General features: G+C 39.8%; 2 protein-coding genes across 4 annotated transcripts in view; one reads left to right on the top strand and one right to left on the bottom strand.

The window, feature by feature from the left end:
- Positions 1–7215, top strand: part of LOC120418795 (uncharacterized) — a 38991-nt gene extending 31776 nt beyond the window's left edge. Inside the window, exons 3-6 of one of the 2 annotated variants that reach the window (XR_008212551.1) lie at positions 5096–5393; positions 5455–5601; positions 6303–6822; positions 6855–7215. Coding sequence is in view for 1 of the 2 variants with exons in the window: in XM_052710592.1 (XP_052566552.1) it covers positions 5096–5393; positions 5455–5601; positions 6303–6654 (797 nt within the window). In the remaining variant the exon portion in view is untranslated. Of the gene's footprint in view, positions 1–5095; positions 5394–5454; positions 5602–6302 lie in introns of both variants that reach the window. The other variant, XM_052710592.1, reaches the window with a different exon arrangement.
- A 4413-nt stretch (positions 7216–11628) lies between these two features.
- Positions 11629–13470, bottom strand: LOC120418843 (uncharacterized). 2 transcript variants are annotated; one of them, XM_039581366.2, is made up of 4 exons: positions 13050–13201; positions 12925–12995; positions 11802–12865; positions 11629–11735 (listed from the first exon to the last, which is right to left on the bottom strand). In XM_039581366.2, exons 1-4 carry the CDS (start codon positions 13059–13061, stop codon positions 11722–11724), a joined length of 1161 nt encoding a protein of 386 aa, XP_039437300.1. In that variant the 5' UTR covers positions 13062–13201; the 3' UTR covers positions 11629–11721. The 2 variants fall into 2 exon arrangements, with proteins under 2 accessions (XP_039437300.1, XP_039437299.1); XM_039581365.2 differs by having other exon boundaries at positions 11802–12995; positions 13050–13470.
- Between the last annotated feature and the right edge of the window lie 5487 nt (positions 13471–18957).

Below are 18957 nucleotides of genomic sequence, written 5' to 3'. Positions count from 1 at the left end.
ATTTTCTCTAAAATTTATTTTGAAAATTGCCCCAGAAACGATCACTTTCGCCATTTTGTCGAATCTTCCTAAAAGCTTAATTTCCAGTCCAGGTTACAAGACTATTGTTTCCTAAATCATCGCTTCAAAAGATTGAAAATCTAAAATTGGATCATTCTCATCATTGTATAGCATCATTCTTGAAATCCAATCATGAGCTTCAACCAAAGAATAATTTTCACCTATTATCACATCTTTCTATAATTCCGATACCAATTTGTCCAACAATCGATCTGAAATCCAATCGATCATTTTCTTCATTTGTCCTACCATATCTTCCCTGAAATCCATCATGATCTCCAATTTAAGTCGTGTAGGCTACAATTGAATAATTTCCATCTGTTATCGCATTTTTCGGAAATTCCTTTTCCGAATATTCCAACAGCATCATCATTTCTTCCCATCTTCCCTGAAAACCAATCATGAGCTCCAATTTAAGTCGTGTAGGCTCTTAAATATTCGCTTCGAAAAGATTGAAAATCGAAAATTTTCTTAATCAGTTGAATAATTTCCATTTGTTTTCACATTTTTTAGAAATTCCTTTTCCGAATATTCCAACAACATCATCATTTCATCCCATCTTTCCTGAAATCCAATCATGAGCTCCAATTTAAGTCGTGTAGGCTACAAACCTATCGTTTCTTAAATAATCGCTTCGAAAAGATTGAAAATCGAAAATTTTATTAACCAATTGAATAATTTCCATCTGTTATCACATTTTCCGGAAATTCCTTTTCCGAATATTCCAACAACATCATCATTTCATCCCATCTTCCCTGAAATCCAATTATGAGCTTCAATTTAAGTCGTGTAGGCTACAAACCTATCGTTTCTTAAATAATCACTTCCAAAAAATTGAAAATCGAAAATTTTATTAACCAATTGATTAATTTCCATCTGTTATCACATTTTTTTAGAAATTCCTTTTCCGAATATTCCAACAACATCATCATTTCATCCCATCTTCCCTGAAATCCAATTATGAGCTTCAATTTAAGTCGTGTAGGCTACAAACCTATCGTTTCTTAAATAATCACTTCCAAAAAATTTAAAATCGAAAATTTTATTAACCAATTGATTAATTTCCATCTGTTATCACATTTTTTTAGAAATTCCTTTTCCGAATATTCCAACAACATCATCATTTCATCCCATCTTTCCTGAAATCCAATCATGAGCTCCAATTTAAGTCGTGTAGGCTACAAACCTATCGTTTCTTAAATCATCGCTTCGAAAAGATTGAAAATCGAAAATTTTCTTAATCAGTTGAATAATTACCATCTGTTTTCACATTTTTTTAGAAATTCCTTTTCCGAATATTCCAACAACATCATCATTTCATCCCATCTTTCCTGAAATCCAATCATGAGCTCCAATTTAAGTCATGTAGGCTACAAACCTATCGTTTCTTAAATAATCGCTTCGAAATGATTGAAAGTCAAAAATTTTCTTAACCAGTTGAATAATTTCCATCTGTTTTCACAATTTTTAGAAATTCCTTTTCCGAATATTCCAACAACATCATCATTTCATCCCATCTTTCCTGAAATCCAATCATGAGCTCCAATTTAAGTCGTGTGGGCTACAAACCTATCGTTTCTTAAATAATCACTTCGAAAAGATTGAAAATCAAAAAAATTTCTTAACCAATTGAATAATTTCCATCTGTTATCACATTTTCCGGAAATTCCTTTTCCGAATATTCCAACAACATCATCATTTCATCCCATCTTCCCTGAAATCCAATTATGAGCTTCAATTTAAGTCGTGTAGGCTACAAACCTATCGTTTCTTAAATAATCACTTCCAAAAAATTGAAAATCGAAAATTTTATTAACCAATTGAATAATTTCCATCTGTTATCACATTTTTTTAGAAATTCCTTTTCCGAATATTCCAACAACATCATCATTTCATCCCATCTTTCCTGAAATCCAATCATGAGCTCCAATTTAAGTCGTGTAGGCTACAAACCTATCGTTTCTTAAATCATCGCTTCGAAAAGATTGAAAATCGAAAATTTTGTTAATCAGTTGAATAATTACCATCTGTTTTCACATTTTTTTAGAAATTCCTTTTCCGAATATTCCAACAACATCATCATTTCATCCCATCTTTCCTGAAATCCAATCATGAGCTCCAATTTAAGTCATGTAGGCTACAAACCTATCGTTTCTTAAATAATCGCTTCGAAATGATTGAAAGTCAAAAAAATTTCTTAACCAGTTGAATAATTTCCATCTGTTTTCACAATTTTTAGAAATTCCTTTTCCGAATATTCCAACAACATCATCATTTCATCCCATCTTTCCTGAAATCCAATCATGAGCTCCAATTTAAGTCGTGTAGGCTACAAACCTATCGTTTCTTAAATAATCGCTTCGAAAAGATTGAAAATCTCCATCTGTTATCACAATTTTCGGAAATTCCTTTTCCGAATATTCCAACCACATCATCATTTCATCCCATCTTCCCTGAAATCCAATCATGAGCTTCAATTTAAGTCGTGTAGGCTACAAACTTATCGTTTCTTAAATAATAACTTCGAAAAGATTGAAAATCGAAATTTTCTTAACCAATTGAATAATTTCCATCTGTTATCGCATTTTTCGGAAATTCCTTTTCCGAATATTCCAACAGCATCATCATTTCTTCCCATCTTCTCTGAAAACCAATCATGAGCTCCAATTTAAGTCGTGTAGGCTACAAACCTATCGTTTCTTAAATCATCGCTTCGAAAAGAAAATCTAAAATTCTCTCACTCATAATAATACCTAATAAATGAATAATGTTTAGGGCGATTGAAGGACGTGTAGATTAACAATCTCAAGCATTTTTTAAATTGGTAAGTAGGTCGAATACCGATGCAAAAAGCGCTTTGTTTATCAATGGCTCTTAGGTCTTTTGAAAACTAATCCGAGATCTGATTTCACGTCTTCTCTTAAATAGGGTCCCATAGCCCTATGCCAATTTTTATGTACAGTAAAAAACACGATTAGAAGAAATTTCTGAACACTTTTTTCATTTTAATGCAAAAAAAAAATCAACAGGATGACATTTGACGATGTCAACTCATCAAAATAGAAATTCTATTATTCTTTTGCCAACGTTCCCAACAATGAATAATTTTCATCTGTATACATCAAATGAAGTAAGTAAATTTAGCTAATGATACGTAATTTACGTTCTACCCTTACAGGGAACTCTAGCTGAGCATATCCATCATTTTCCTTCTACTCTAACAGGGGACGCGCTCTACCCTCTCAGGAGACTCAAGCTTACTGATCCTTCATTCATGCTCTACCCTCTCAGGGGACTCGAGTTTTTTGATCCAACTTCCGCGCTCTACCCTCTCAGGGGACTCAAGCTTATTGATCCTTCATTCATGCTCTACCCTCTCAGGGGACTCAAGCTTACTGATCCTTCATTCATGCTCTACCCTCTCAGGGGACTCAAGCTTATTGATCATTCAATCATGCTCTACCCTCTCAGGGGACTCGAGCTTTTTGATCCAACTTCCGCGCTCTACCCTCTCAGGGGACTCGAGCTTTTCGATCCAACTTCCGCGCTCTACCCTCTCAGGGGACTCAAGCTTATTGATCCTTCATTCATGCTCTACCCTCTGTTGCAAAAAGACTCTTTCTACAGAAAAAACACTTCACTTTATCGACTTATAATGTTTGCGCCATTGTCGTGACCAGACGGACATATTTCAGTTCAATCCGTCGTTTTCTCGCGGATTTCGGATGCCAATTCAAAACGCGTGTTTCATGGCCAAAGCAAAGCAGAAGACTGATTTATTTTTCTCTCTGTCACTCACACTACCATATACACTGAAAGAATCCAACATAGTAATCTCAAGTGTTATTTCACGTGAGTGTCTCAAAAAATCAACACGATAAATTCACATGCTTTTCCTTTGACCTACACATATTATTCATGTCAGATAGATGTGGAAATCATTTGAAATCAGCTGATCGTTAGCGAAAAACCTTCCATCCTTTTTTCGCATGATGTTCACTTTAGATTCAAATGAAATGCACATCGATTTGCCCCATTCGACTCATCCTTTGATTTTCAAGTGGAATTCACTTTAAAATTACGTGTTATGGCTTTAGACTTCTTTGGCGAAAAAAATCACAAAGTAAGATGGCGACAAGCAAGAAGAACGGTCTGAGATTTCTCAGGTTCTTTTAAGATTTTACTGTAAAGAAAGTGTGTGTACCGAAAAAAATAAAAAGAGTTCCAAAAAATCATGGTAAGTATTAACTACATTGTCATCCGCTAATACCAATGTTTTAACAGATAATTTCTAATATTTTTACAGGAAATCAGAAATTTACCAAGAAATGCTGGATCTCAGCGCGGATTTAACTCCAGGGAAATCGAATCAAGGTCAATTGATTTGGCTCCTCTGGCTGTTCGGAACGTGTCCACTATGTCCAGGTGTTCTTATGCTGGGAGCTAGCAGGTGCATTACAAAGTAGAAGGCAAAGCGCTAAAGGCCGGCACAATTGTCAACTTCAACTTTTTTATTTGTGTTTTCCAAATTATAAGTGGCTCGGAAATGTGAAATAAAACTGAATAAAAATATTAAAAAAACATAATTTTGTAAACACAATTTATTAAGATTGACGAGAAAAAAAGAGACAAGAATTTCACTTAATAATGATGTGTAGGAACACGTGAAGCTAACGTGATTTTCATTACACTTGGATAAGATTTTCTCTTCATACTCATTTGTGATGACACTTGAAGTTAACGTGATTTTCATATGAATTCGCCGTGTTACGCGATGGATGTTTTCGATGTGATTCTCACGTGACGTTCATATGCCAAGTCGTATGGGGCAGATTCATGTGTAAAACATGTGATATTACCATGTGCCTTTCTTTCAGTGTAAGTTCTCGCACATGCCAGCACACCAATACTACTGTCCGCTACAAGATATTATGCTAGGGGTGCTCACATTTCTACATGCCACGCTCCATCACTACAGCTAGGTCTAGGTCTAGGTGCCAATATTATCCATTAACGAACTGCTTTTCTTCTCCAGTTGACTTCGACAAGCTCGGCCTAACGGACAACCAGAACCCGCTGGGAGTGCTTCCGCCGTTGTTTGCTCGCTCGATGGGTCGTGCCGCGGGCAGCATTCTGGCGGACTATGTGTCGGATTACATGCGCATCCGGCGGCGACGAAAACGTAGCGCCACGGCCTCGACAACCTCGTCGACGCAGGGCAACGCCAACTTCAAGATCATCACCAGCTCGCTGGACGATGGCGCCGAGCAGGACTCGACCAAGCTGCCAGACCTGCCGGAGGAACACAAACATGCGTTTCACGGGGGAGAAAGGTAAGTCGTCGGCGTCGTCCACAGGGTAGATTCTTTTTCATGACCAGTTTTTTTCCCGCAGGGCGTTGCTGTACTCGGTGGTTGAAGACTTTATCGCCAACTTTGGAGTGGACGGAAGAGCTTGCATGTTGCGCGCCATATGCGAGGTCCACTCGAAGCCGATGGAAAAGTTTGGCTTGGTTGGGGAAATTTTGAAACTCTTCTTCACGTTAGTAATTTTGTCATTTTGGTCATGTGGTGCAACATGATTTATAGTTGCGCGACATTATTCTGTCTGAAGTGGTCGAAGTGGTGCCTTAAAACTAAGGCTATCGAGAAATTAAAAGTGAGAGTGTGTGCGTGCAACATGGAGTTAAATTTTTAAAAATGCCATGGGAACCTTCACAGCAACTGCACAGAAAGTTTAACTCCATGTTGCACACACTCTCACTTTTAATTTCTCGATATTGGCTGATGCACGAAGTGTTTTATTTACCTTTTTTTGATACCCTCCGCAACCTCAAACCATACAAAATTGCTGCCGGATCTTTTCCGGGAGAGATCCAGAAAAAGATCCGGCAGCAATTCGGTTTTACGCCGACTCGGTTTTTAGGTTAGAAATTTGACAGCTTGGCTGCACTGTTTACATTTTTTGCACGTGTGTCTCTTTAAAAATGTGTGTGCGTGTCTGCTCGTGACGTCACGCTGTAAAACCTAATTTGTACTGATTTGACGTTTGCTGAGGGTGCGGAAAAGTTTGGTTATGTTCTGCTTGCAAAAGACAATATCATAGGAAGCCAAAGCCTTAAATTACTTTGGCTGCGGCAAAATTGAAACGACGTTAAGGTACCACTCCGGTTAAAACAATGTTGCGCAACATGCATGGATGTTGTACATATTTAAAAAAAAATAACTATTTCTAAACTTTAGCGCATCACTGTCTCCCTACTCGGAGCATTTAGACGAGTACGTTTCGGCGGAACAGATTGGCAAGGGAACCGCTGGCCCGGGGGAATGCTTCCCATACTACAAGGATTGTCCGAAAAGTTTGTTTCGCGTGGCGAACAATTTTCAGAAGCAGCACCATTATACGGAGGCGGATCCGACGGTGGAAGACAGCGAAGGGCTTTACGACGAAATCTACGAGAACAGTATAGACGATCTGGAGCGGAAAATTCGCAGCGCAAAGGCGTCGCAAGGCCACGGATCGTCGTCGTCAGTAGATTCCAAAGAAGACACCGTCGTACAACTGGACGGTAACATAAGTAAGTTGGTGATGTAGGAGAGGATGCTGTTGTTAGAAACTATGAAATTAGCTTTGTGTGAAATTGTTTTTCGCTTTTCGAAATGTTTGCTCTTTTCAAAGGAGATCACAGACAAGCAGATGCATAATGTGGTGGGTCGAGAAGTCTTTTGATGGTCAGTTGCAATTATAATGAAGAAGGAAAGAGTGTAGTAGGGACAATGAGAGTCATTTTTTAGGTGTTCTAACACATTAGATCTGCTTATCAACTGATCGAGAGTAAATATCACGATTAAACTCAGTGCATTTACAGTTTAGGATTTATTTATTTAATTTATGCTTTATTTATATGTACGGTAAGTGCGATACTGTGTGCGAAATTGAGGTTCCATAATGATAAGCGGGAATATCATGTCTATCAATAAATCGTTCTCAGCTGCTGTGTATCATGTGTCCATATTGTGTAAGTTTGAGTAACTGATGTATATAGCCTAATAAAAAGTCAGATAGTTTCTACAATGTTTTTTTCTTATGCCATGGAGTGATGACAAGTCTCCCAGGGGTGCCCAAACTTTTGGCCTTGCGGGCCAGATCTAATTTTTCTAAAATAGAGGCGAACTGGATTTTTTTTTGGTAAAACTTGTAATTAAAACAAATTAATAAATCAGTATGGCAAATAAAATTAATGTATGTGTCATGATTTTGAGTAAGCTTATTTAACTAATAATATAACGAATATAATCATGCTGCCGGCACACAGTGCGGTCAAGCTGACCATCCCAGCCTGCTTCTCCGTCCTGATCCTGGCTAGTGGCTTCGTGAGAAGGTCCGCCACCATGTCCTCCGTTGGACAGTACACACAGCTTACCTCCCCCTTCTTGATCTGGCCCTTCGTGAAGTGGAATCGCGTGGCAATGTGCTTCGTCCTGGTTGGTGAACTTCTCTCGGTAGACAGCATCTTCAAGCAGCTTTGGTTTCTTCTTGGATAACGATTTTTTGCTCGTAGTTCAGCTTTCGCAGAAGAGCCTCCTGCACCGCTTCGGAAAGCGATACAAACTCGACCTCGGCGGTTGATAGTGACACACAGCTCTGTTTCCTGCATGCCCAGGTCACCGTTCCGCCGTTGACCTTCAACACAAACCCGCTGTTGGATTTTCTGTCCTAACGATTCTCTGTCCAGTCGGCGTCGCAAAATCCAAGGATCGTTCTAGTCGTCCTGCGTTGGCCTGCTGGTCTTGCGGCTCAAGATGGACACCGCCGCCGAGATATCCGGCCTCGTGTTGACGGCAATGTACAGCAGCTTCCCATACAAATTCTGGTACTTTTTGTTCTCCGGAAGAGGCTCCTCCTCCGACTCGCGCTTGATGTACTCCGTATCCAGGGGAACGGTGGACACCTTCGCGTCCGCAAGTCCGCTCGACTCGACGACCTCTCCAACGTACTTCCGTTGGCTAAGGAAGTACTCACATTGTGCGTTCAGTGGACCCTCCGTCGGGTTCACTGATCTCCTCAGCTCCTCAGTAGAACTCCTCCTGCCCCGTGGAGTCACAGGCATCAAACCATTCTTCGTTTTCCTCTTCACGATGTCCCATTCGCTGTTTCCGGAACTCTTCTGTGCAAGCCATCTTTCGCAGTTGTACTCAAAATGGCCTGGTTCCCCGCAATAATACCACAACTTCACCGATCTGCCGTCAGCGACTTCCAACTTCATCGCTAGTTCCTGCTTGATCTCCTCTTCTTCGCCTCGATCCTTGCTTTGGTTGTACTCCTCCAAGAGCCATTACCAGCGTCCAATCCGCATCGATCTGGCACTGGAGAGTCTGCAGCAAGCTACGGTACGACGGGGGCACACTACGAAAAACCATCGGGATGAAGGTAAGATGACTCGCCATGTCTCCTTCTTCAACCATATTTGCGCTGCACAACATAACCAGGTAATGCATGACGGTCGACATAGTGGCCTTCTCATGGTGCTCCTCAAGTGCATGTCACATAGCTCTTGCACTTTCCGCGTCCTTCACGACCTTGAACTGACTCTCCTTCAGAAACAGTCCAATTTTCGAACGTGCCTTCTTATCCCTCCGCTACCACGACGGGGTCACTGGCTCTGGCTTCGCTTGGCTAATCATTTCCCACAAACCGAGGTCCCCCAAAAAAAACCATTCCATCCAATGCCTCCAGGATCCCTAGTTGGTTTTATCAGTTTTGGGAAGTTGAGCTGCACACGCACACCGTCCGCTATTTTGATTACCACGCAGCACTTCGAACACTACAGAACACTCCGCGAAATATTTCTTTCCCAGGTTCGCCTTTCTACTGGAGCCAATAACCTATTGGCGGAGTAACACGCAGCCGGAAGTCTTTGAGATACGATAAAGAAAAAACTAGACACAAGTTATAGGCGAACAAAAATTTATCTAGCTCCGAACTGTTAAAGCGACACGAGTGGATTGAATCCGTTAGCGACAGAGCGCTCAAATGAATATTTCTGTGCTGTCAAAGTTGGCAGCACTCAAGATGTTTGATACTAGGTGAGCATTGTCTTCTTCTGACATCAAACGGGAAGCTGCGAAGATCGAACTGACCATCAACACTGCCAAGACCAAGTACCTATCTGGTTGCTGGCAGAGCGCGTGGCAGTGCAGGTGAAGGTGTTACGGAGGTGGAAATAGATGGGGAATGATATGAGGTGGTGCATGAGTTTGTATATCTTGGTACACTCGTGACGTACGACAACGATGTGAGCTGCGAAGTGAAGCGGCGGATTAGTGCTGCAAACAGAGCCTTCTACGGTCTTCGTGGCCAGCTAAGGTCTCGCAGCTTAAGGACGCCTACGAAAATCACGATGAAAAGAACCTTGATACTCCCTGAAGCTCTTTACGGTCACGAGCCGTGGACGCTAAAAAACCAGAGAGCACTTGGGGTTTTCGAGCGGAGAATCGCGTTCTATCTTCGGCGGCAAGCAAGTAGGAGACCGGTGGCGCACGAATTTCGAGTTGTACCAAGACTACAAACATGCTGATATCGTAAAAGTCATCAAGCACGACAGGCTGAAGTGCACTGGACAAGTAGCCAGGATGTCGGATGAGCGGGCGGCTAAAACGATATTCAGCAGCGAACCTGGACGCGGTCGTCGGCTTCGTGGAAGGCCTCGTACGCGTTGGCTGTGTGCAGTCGACGAAGATGCAAGAGCGGCCAACATTGTGGGCGACTGGAGACGAGCGGCCCAAGATCGAGCATCCTGGAAATCTTCGATTAGTTCAGCGTTGGATCGATAGACCTGTTGCTGATAAAGTAAAGTAAAGAAAACTCTAGATTTGTAGGTTGGACAATGGTCGTTTATATTTTACCAAAAAAAGTCCTTTGTCAAAACTATATGAATGTGAGGAAGGCATCGACCACCTTACAGTGGATTAAGGAACTTTTTTTGTATGCGAACGTAGATAAATAACTACAATGGAGGAGGGAGAGGCGACATAAACCTTTAAAAAATATGTACAACGGTCTCACTGTAATTTTGAATACATGGATCAATAGAATTCGTTTTCGTTTTTCGTTTTACGGAGCAAGGTGGGGGACGCGGCCTCAAGTCAGTCCAAGTCCGGTTTCTTGTGGAAAAAAGGGTAGTGGCCGAACTAGTATTGCATACCAAATGAACACCACCGGAAGATATAGGGGATCGGGAGGGGGAGGTGAAAGAAAATTAGTGTTGGTGTGAGTAGTAAGAACTTGGATGACTTGAGCAGTTACGGTAATCTAAGTTTAACACTGAATAAAGAAAATCTGAAATTGTGATTCAAAGTAAGAAGGCCCGGAATAAATTAAATTATTAGTTAATTAAATAAGAAAATGTAACTAATCGGAGATCTATACAAAAGAAACCTATGATGTATTCAAAATTTAAAGGAAATAAAAAATACTAGAGAAAAAAAAATGAAAACTAACTGCCGACCTGTCACGTCCGTCAATAGTCTTGTCGTACATTACAACTAGAAACAGATCTGCCAATGAAATGTTACACTTCGTTCAAATCAACTAATCATTTCAGTCCAATTATTCATCGACGGAAAACTATCTAACTTTAATCAACAACCTAAACTAAACTGTCTGAAAGTAAATTTAATCTCAAATCCCCGAATGTTTTATTATAACGCCAAATAAGGTAAAGGATCTTGTTTTTAAACCAGTCTTGCCGCTTCCAAAAACCAATAAACATAAATGAATAGTTCATAAGTTGAACACTAGTAATTAAGACGACTATTTCATGCCTTTCATTTCGTTAGGGCATAGAGCTTTGCAAACAAGAGTGCATCTCTATTATACCTTATGTAAACTGTCATTTGAGTGAAGGAGACACACTCCTGTTCACAAAACCCATGCGCCCTTTTGAAATGTTAGGCTCCATTTGATCGTCAAGGCTCCAGTAGACCCTCGATTTGCAACAATGGTCGATACAACCATAATCCGAAAACCGTTAGTTCAACAGATTAACGAATTTTGTCCGATATCATCGCACTATTGATTGACCGAGACTCTATGGAAATTTTGACATATCAAAATGCTACGTAATAATAATTTTTTTAAATAAATTTCAAAATCTATTCTATCCTACAATGCCTAGAAGAGGCCTCTGTTTCTGTTGTGAGTAAGCGCTGGTTTCAGAGTTCATTTTTCAATTTAAAAGGGATGGGAGACGACTAATTTGCTTCATGAACTCCTACTCGGCCTTGGGACCACCTCTTAAGACACTGATGGCTCCTAGCTAGGAATTAAACCTAGACACAGCGTCGAGGCCCGCTTCGCATGGCAAAAATGTTGGCTGGAGGGAAGTGATATTATCACGAAATTTTATTTTAAAGCCAACATTGCTAACGGCGTCGAGGTCCTTACTCATGCCCAAGGAATACATGGATCAATAGAATTATGTTGATACTCTCAAAGAGTCAGGTTTTTTTTCTAACTAGATATTCGGATTCTTTGAATAATTTTACACTGATTTTAAGATTTTGAACTATTTTTTTAGGGTAAGTCTATATTTTATTTCATGAATCGTTTTGTATCTTTAAAACTAAATAAAAATACCTTAAACAGCTGGTCACGCCAATTTCAAAGAATTGAATCTGTAAAATATAAACAATTATAAAGCAAAGTTTACATAAATCTTGACATAAACGATTCCCACTCACCATCGAAATCGATCAGTTCATCTTTCACCGCCAGCGACTCGGCGTCACTGTTCGCTTCGAGGAGAACGTATTCCGTGTCCGATGAATGGTCCTCGCTGCTTAAGCTGCTTATGTTGGCCACGTAGGGTTGCACAAACTTTCGGTAAAAGAACCGGATGATGCGCTCCTCGCGGGATAGATTGGCCAAATCGCCGTTAATTTTCCGCATCGTCACGGGTCCGATCATGTCAACGGCCTGCACGATGTCTTCTACCGGGATGGAAACGTGCTCGCTCGAAGAAGTCGATGCTGGCGGTGGTTCGGCGGATGGGGGCAGGGTTACTTTAAATGGTGCGGCGGGATCGAGTATCTTTTCCTGTGTTGGTGGTGGTTGCGTTGTGTCGGGAAATTCTTCTGCAAAGACGGTTGGTTCGTCGTTGGGGATGTCGTCCAAAATGCTTGGGAAGAGTTTCCATTCGCCGAACTGATTTAGAATTGATTCGTGAACGATGTTTTGCTCCATTAGCTTGGGGAGAATTTGGCCAAAGTATGGCAAGGTGAGTATTTCGTTTTGATGTTCCGATGTCCACTTGTCTAATTGCTGCTCTAGTTGCGTGATTTGGGTGGCGTTGTGGTAAAGTGAGAATAGTATTATGCCTAAGGATTCGCAAAACTCGGTCAGCTTCATGGCTTCTCTCGCTATCACGTGGTTTACAAATAGCAGAATCGGGCGTTTCACTTTATTCTGAACCAGAAATGGATGCAATTTCTTATCGATGTACTCATACAGCAGCGTGGATGTTACCCTGCCAAGCACGCTTTCTTTTGTTGACCAATTGAAGGGTAGTTCTTTAGCGATTTTTTTGTATTTTGTTTGGTCGTTGGGTAGAATTACTTCGGGTGGAACCAACGATCCCGACGCACTGTAAGTGATCAGTACGGTCACATCCGGACTGCTAGACGAGTCCTTTTTTCGTAGCGCTAGTTCGTTTGTCTTAGACTGTACTTCGAACGATATTACGTCTCCAATGAAGACACGTTTAGGATCGAGCATGATATCGGCGCGAGAATGTTGTTCAATCCAACTTTTTGCGGAAGCAAACCATTTGTGAATATCTTCAACAGTGGTCTCCTTTTTACTTACGTTTGACTCGTAAAAGTACTCCTTTGGAACTTGAGAATTCCGTTGAAGAAACCCATCGAACCACCTACGCGCTGCAAAAAAAAAAACTTCATGAAAGTGTTACCATTTTTAAAATACAAACCTACCCGGGACTCCATTTATGAACGGATTCTTCCTCTGAGTTGCGGCCAGATAGTCCGCCACCTTTTCCTTCACGGCCTGCCGGCTGACCGGAGGGAAACCTCGCTGCTGTAGATCCAAAATCCAGGATACAATCGATTTCTCCTCGCTACCCGATAGCGCACAGGATGCTCCACGCGTGCCCTTTTTGCACTTGCCGCTTAGTCTGTAGCGGATGGTATTTTTGGGAATTTTGTATTTCTTGCTCGCGGCATAAATCGTCATGCCATTTTTGATGTCCTGAACGCACTGCTGCATGTCCTCGGGACTCCAGCTGCGGCTGGACGGTTTCATGGTTTGATTTTCTTAAGATATAATATTAAAATTAAAATTAAATTGCAAATCAGAACATTCTTCAGGAATCACAACTCTCAACTGAAACGAAAACAAACTCCAAACAAAAACAAACCAAGTTACACGCAAAGCAGGATTTACCTACAATTCACAAATTTTGAGGTTTTCGCAACCCCTTGTCACGGCAACCTACACTCAAAGTCAGAAGTATCCCTCAAAAGGGTACTTTCAATCCTCAAAAAGTATACTTTCTATCCTTTTTTAAAGTTCACCCGGCGTCACCCTTTTAAAAGGGTATGTCAAATTCAGTACATTTTCGATACCCTTTTAAAGGGTGACGACGGGTGAACTTGAAAAAAGGATACTTTTTACTTTGAGTGTATAGGCAATCAAACGTCATAATTACCCCCCACTAGAGGGCGCTGAAACTTGGGGTGATGTTTTCATTATAACCTACAGCGAGTAAATTGGTTAGAAATTTGAAATTGTTTTATTTCATCATAAAATCGACATTAATAGCATATTATACCATTTTCAGGTAAGAAATAAATAGCTTAATTGATATAAACGAAAATATTTTTGTGATGGCCGATTTAACCTGTTCATTATCTGATTCAAAATAAGGGAATGTTTTAATCATACAAAACCTAACTAATCACTTGAGAATGTAGATTATTCAAGTGGACAAATATTTTTTAAAGTCACTTCTACCATAAAAGCAAAGCTCTGCTTGAAAAATGGTAATTGGAATGATTTTCAAAATTTGAAATCTAACCTCATTCTCGCGTTTTCAATCCGGATCTCAGAATTTTCAATGAAAAAGGCAACTTAGCAAAAAAATCAAAAAGTCAATCGATAGAACTTTTTATTTCTTACCACCTGTTAACTTTATTTTATTCCAAAAGATCAATTTTCTTTTAAAAAACATTAAAATAGTTTTCACTCGCCTTTGCACTTATCGCGCAAAAACGTAAACGTAACCTTGCACCAAAGTTCTCCTACTCGAATGTAGGTGGCGAATCGAGTTTTTAGCTTTGGTTTTGGGGGCCTATAGTTTGTGGATTCGCGATTAAAAGCTCAAAAATTCCGACAGATGGCGCAAAACATCGAAGAATGACGATTCAAATTTTCACTGTTCGGTTACATAGGAATGCAAACTTAAAATTGAATTTACAGCTCTTAGAACAACTTTTGAGAAAAATTCAAGTAGTACGAGTGTAAACTTTTTGCCCTCTATAAATTAACGCAATAAAAATATTTGAAAAAAAAAATAATTTTGAAAAAATAATTGAGGTTTTGCAGCGCGACTGTGTTTCAAATGTAGGTGGCGCCAAAATGGGGTTACTTGCCAAAAATCGTATTCCTTTCTGCTGGATTGAAGAACAAAATCGCTTATTTCTCATGATTCCCTGCATCAATCTTAATGAAACTAATTGCAAAAGACGAGAAAAATTTTTTGCTTTAAAATAATGAACATCATTTTTTGGGCGCGCAAAAATTTGTGAGCTTTTTCTTTAAAAAAACATGTTTTGGAACACGAAAAAATGAGTTTCCCCGAAAATATCAAAGAAATAAACAGTTATATAAATGATAACAGATGTGTTAACGTATATTCAACAATTTTCATTGATTTTTGACAGACTTTCTTGCCAAATAGTCCAAATTTCTATCTTTTTCTAAATTTCCAGTTTTCTCGTAGAAAAATCAAACAAAAAGTGGAATGTTGTACACCAAATTGTTGGAAATAATTTTTCTTATCCGAATCCGGCATAAGTTCAATAAAAATGTTGATTTTGAAGGTTAAAACACATTTTTTCGAAAAATCATAGGTTTACGCTATTTGTTCATAGGTGGCGGCATGTGTCTTTTAGCTTTGCTGCAAATTCTCTATATTGTTTAAAATGATAGAGCATCAAAAGTTAACAAAGTATCAGCTCGAATTTTTGCTCAAAAGTTGTTTTGAACGCTGGAATTTAACAAAACAGAATTCGCATACATAACCTCAAAGGGCGGAAATTTCAATCGACATTCTTCGCTCTGTTCTGCTACTCAACACTAGGTGTCGCATGTCGTTTGGCTCTTGAACGGCAATTGTGGAGCTACCTAATAACACAGGGTGGCCACCGAGATTTCTACGCATAATTAGGTTTTACGCCGACTTGATTTGAAGGTTAGAAAGAAGTGTACTGTTTACATGGACTTAGCACAGTTCGATGCGGTCGTCGATTTTTTTCGGGGAAATTCGTCGAAATCGACGAAGACCATGTAAACAGTGCACACGAGCTGTCAAATGACGACACGGTGTAAAACTGACACCAAGTCTGTTTGTCCCATCGTTAAACTTCTACGCATAATTGTCCCACCAAGTATTTTCCTACACGGAATCATTAGTTTTACTAAGTTTTATATCTTGTTTAACTGTTGTATAGCAAGAGAATCACAAATAAGGGTGATAAACTGCTAACTGGGGCGATTAGGGACACCTAGGGTGAATAGGAACCCAAGGGACAATTATGCGTAGAAACACAGAAATCGGTCGAAAAATTTCAATCGCGTTTTTCTCAGTTGCACTTTTTTGAACATGGGACAATTATACGTAGAACGGCAGTTTAGTACCCGATTGTTTGAGCGATTGACCTTTTGGTATTTTTTGACACGTTATTTTCATTCGTTTGGCTCAAGCTTTTCAAGTGTTTTGCTCATAAATTTGTTCCACTGTCTTAAACTATTTAAAGTGATGAGGAAAACACTTGAAATTGATCTTAAGATCTACACAAAACAAGCACTGTTTGAAGTCAACGTGATTTTCCACTTGAATTTAATGTGTTTCACTCATTGATTTTAGCGTGACTTTTATCGATGGCTAGAAGCGAGGCTAGACCGAGTAGATCAAAAAACTCTCCCGTTTTCAACTGGCCGGCCGGCGCAGTGGTAGCGTTCAGGACTAGCAAGCAAGAACATGTATATCGCTTGTACGTACTACAGTCGACTCTCTGGTTGTCAATATCCAAGGGACCGTCGAGGAAGAGAAGCATCAGTTTATAGAACGATGTAAAATGAAGACTCGATTGAAATTGGTTGTTTCTTGCCAACCAGCTATGGGAGAGAATCATGGCAACGTCCAGCAAACAAAAACAAAGAAATGTCAAACACCCTTCAAAGCTTCGTTTCTCAAAGAATCTATGCAAGCCATGAGAAAATGGAATTATTGACAACCGGAATAGATTTTTAGAGCAAATAGAATCCAACGGACCGTCGAGGAAGAGATCCTTCAAGTAAGAGAAAATATCGAGGAATAAAGACAATCGAAGTATGCAGTTTGAAGGGACTGAAGAATTCATCGGTACATGGAGCAATATTGATATCGAGAAGATCGACAGCCAGAGAGTCGACTGTATTAGTTTTCAACACTATTTAAAATTCATGTGTTTGGCTATTACAACTATTTCATAGCCAATCACCGCAATTGGGTCCTAAAATGAAGCTTAGATTGCTGATATTATTGTTTACAGCGATAAAGCTTATTTTTCTGAGTACAATGACCCTTTGTACGACCACAAAGAGTTTTAAATGGATTTTTAAATCAATTTTGAAAAATTAACCTCGCGGTCCTTCTTGACAGAAAAGCTCCTACTTGACAGCTCGTTTCAAGGGGACCATAGTTGATCCATCGAAAAATGTTGTCTTGTCAAAAAAAATGTTTGCATTAAAATGAAAAAAAGTGATCAGAAATGGTTTTTAATCGTGTTTTTTACCGTTGTACATAAAAATTTACATAGGACTTTAGTACCCAATTTCAAGTGTTTTGCGATTGATATTTGAGTGCTCTGTACTGCAGGGCCAGATCATGTGTGAAACACTTCGATGCGCTGTGTGAGTTTTGCTCAGTGTGTGTCAGATTGCGCGAAATGACCCATTTATTTTTTCTTGTCTCATATACAGATTGTCTAGGGAACAGATTGGCCAATGTTTCTGGACACCAAACGCGCTGGACACCAACCGCCCTTTACGCCCAGCAAAACTGGCAGTGCTGCAAGCGCAAAACATACGTTGCCAGTGTCTGTTTATTTTGCATTGGCCAGTCTGTTTCCCTAGACAGTCTGTAGTCTCACACTCAAAAAATTATTCACGTTGAAGTTACGTGAAAAGCTATGTGGTATTTTTCCACTAGAGTTTTCACGTAACTTCTACGATGTGGCCCTAGTACACTCAAAATAATCCACACGTAGGTGCTACGTGAAAAATCACGTAAACCCAAAATTCCCCTCCATAGGTCCATTTTACGTGACACACGTAAAAATAATGTGAAAGTGTACCGGCAAAAAAATATTTTCACGTTGAAACTACGTGAAAAACCTTATAGTATTTTTCCACTAGGGTTTTCCATGTAGCTTTTATGTGTTTTAAAATGTAACTCCAACGTGACTGGAGTGCACCATTCCGCAAAATTTCTACGTGATTATTTTAGTATGAAAATTGATGGTGTACGGTGAAGACCTGCTGTCGGTCTTGTGCCTGAAAATTGAAGTGAAAATAGAACGGTAAGTTAAATAAAGTTAAAATAATTTGATCAATAATTAATAATATTTTTCTCGCAGAAGCCGATTCTTTTTCAGCAGCATCCTTTTTCCTGGCGGCAAAAGAATTTCTAGGCCCGTTCTAACAGTAGTGGCCGATGCTACCGTGTTGATTGACATCACCGAAAATGTCACGGATATGGCCAGCGTTTGCCGGGTGTGTTCCGGAGGATTGCGAGTATGGATTGCGTTCTTGGTGGTCCGATCTTCAATGCCGGATGCTTTGCCGCCACTCTCTCGTCGGCCCTGGCCAGTTTAGTGTCCGCGTCGAAGGTGCTCCAAGCAACAAGCTGTATCCAAATAAAAGGATTGGTTTAGAACCAGCATCGGAAATAACAACCAAGGCGGACATCCACTGGGGTTCGACGATGTAAGCCGACCAACCCGACCATCTACGACAACGACTTCGAGACGGGTTCCCTTGCGGCCATGCAGGCCAGCGGAATAATTAAGCTTCGCTCGAACATCTTCCTGCTCGGCACATGCACGACTGGGCCAAGATCAGTTAATCTAGTTAATGAATAAAATGAATTTTTAAAAAATAAAATTTAATTTCTTTTCATTTCTCTTCGAAAAACAAAAATTAATTATAGTTATCACCCACACCTGCAAAGTTCATATAATGTTTACTAAAACAAATATGTAGAATTTACCAATCGATTCATATAGCTTTTACGTGCGAAACACGTAGAAACAACGTGAAATGATCTGGCCAGCAAATTTCGTTTCTACACTCAAAAAATTATTCACGTTGAAGTTACGTGAAAAGCTATGTGGTATTTTTCCACTAGAGTTTTCACGTAACTTCTACGATGTGGCCCTAGTAGAAACGAAATTTGCTGGCCAGATCATTTCACGTTGTTTCTACGTGTTTCGCACGTAAAAGCTATATGAATCGATTGGTAAATTCTACATGTTTGTTTTAGTAAACATTATATGAACTTTGCAGGTGTGGGTGATAACTATAATTAATTTTTGTTTTTCGAAGAGAAATGAAAAGAAA

The sequence above is a fragment of the Culex pipiens genome, chromosome 3 (assembly GCF_016801865.2).
Source record: "Culex pipiens pallens isolate TS chromosome 3, TS_CPP_V2, whole genome shotgun sequence".
Lineage (NCBI taxonomy): Eukaryota > Metazoa > Arthropoda > Insecta > Diptera > Culicidae > Culex > Culex pipiens.
This window is presented reverse-complemented; position numbering and strand designations above follow the sequence as displayed.

Excerpts from the sequence above, each read along its gene's own strand:
- LOC120418843 (XM_039581365.2), bottom strand. The coding sequence starts at position 13,377 with ATGAAACCGTCCAGCCGCAGCTGGAGTCCCGAGGACATGCAGCAGTGC. Across the intron at positions 12,996-13,049 it reads GTTCATAAATGGAGTCCCGG|CGCGTAGGTGGTTCGATGGG; the intron begins GTAGGTTTGTAT and ends TTTTTTTTGCAG.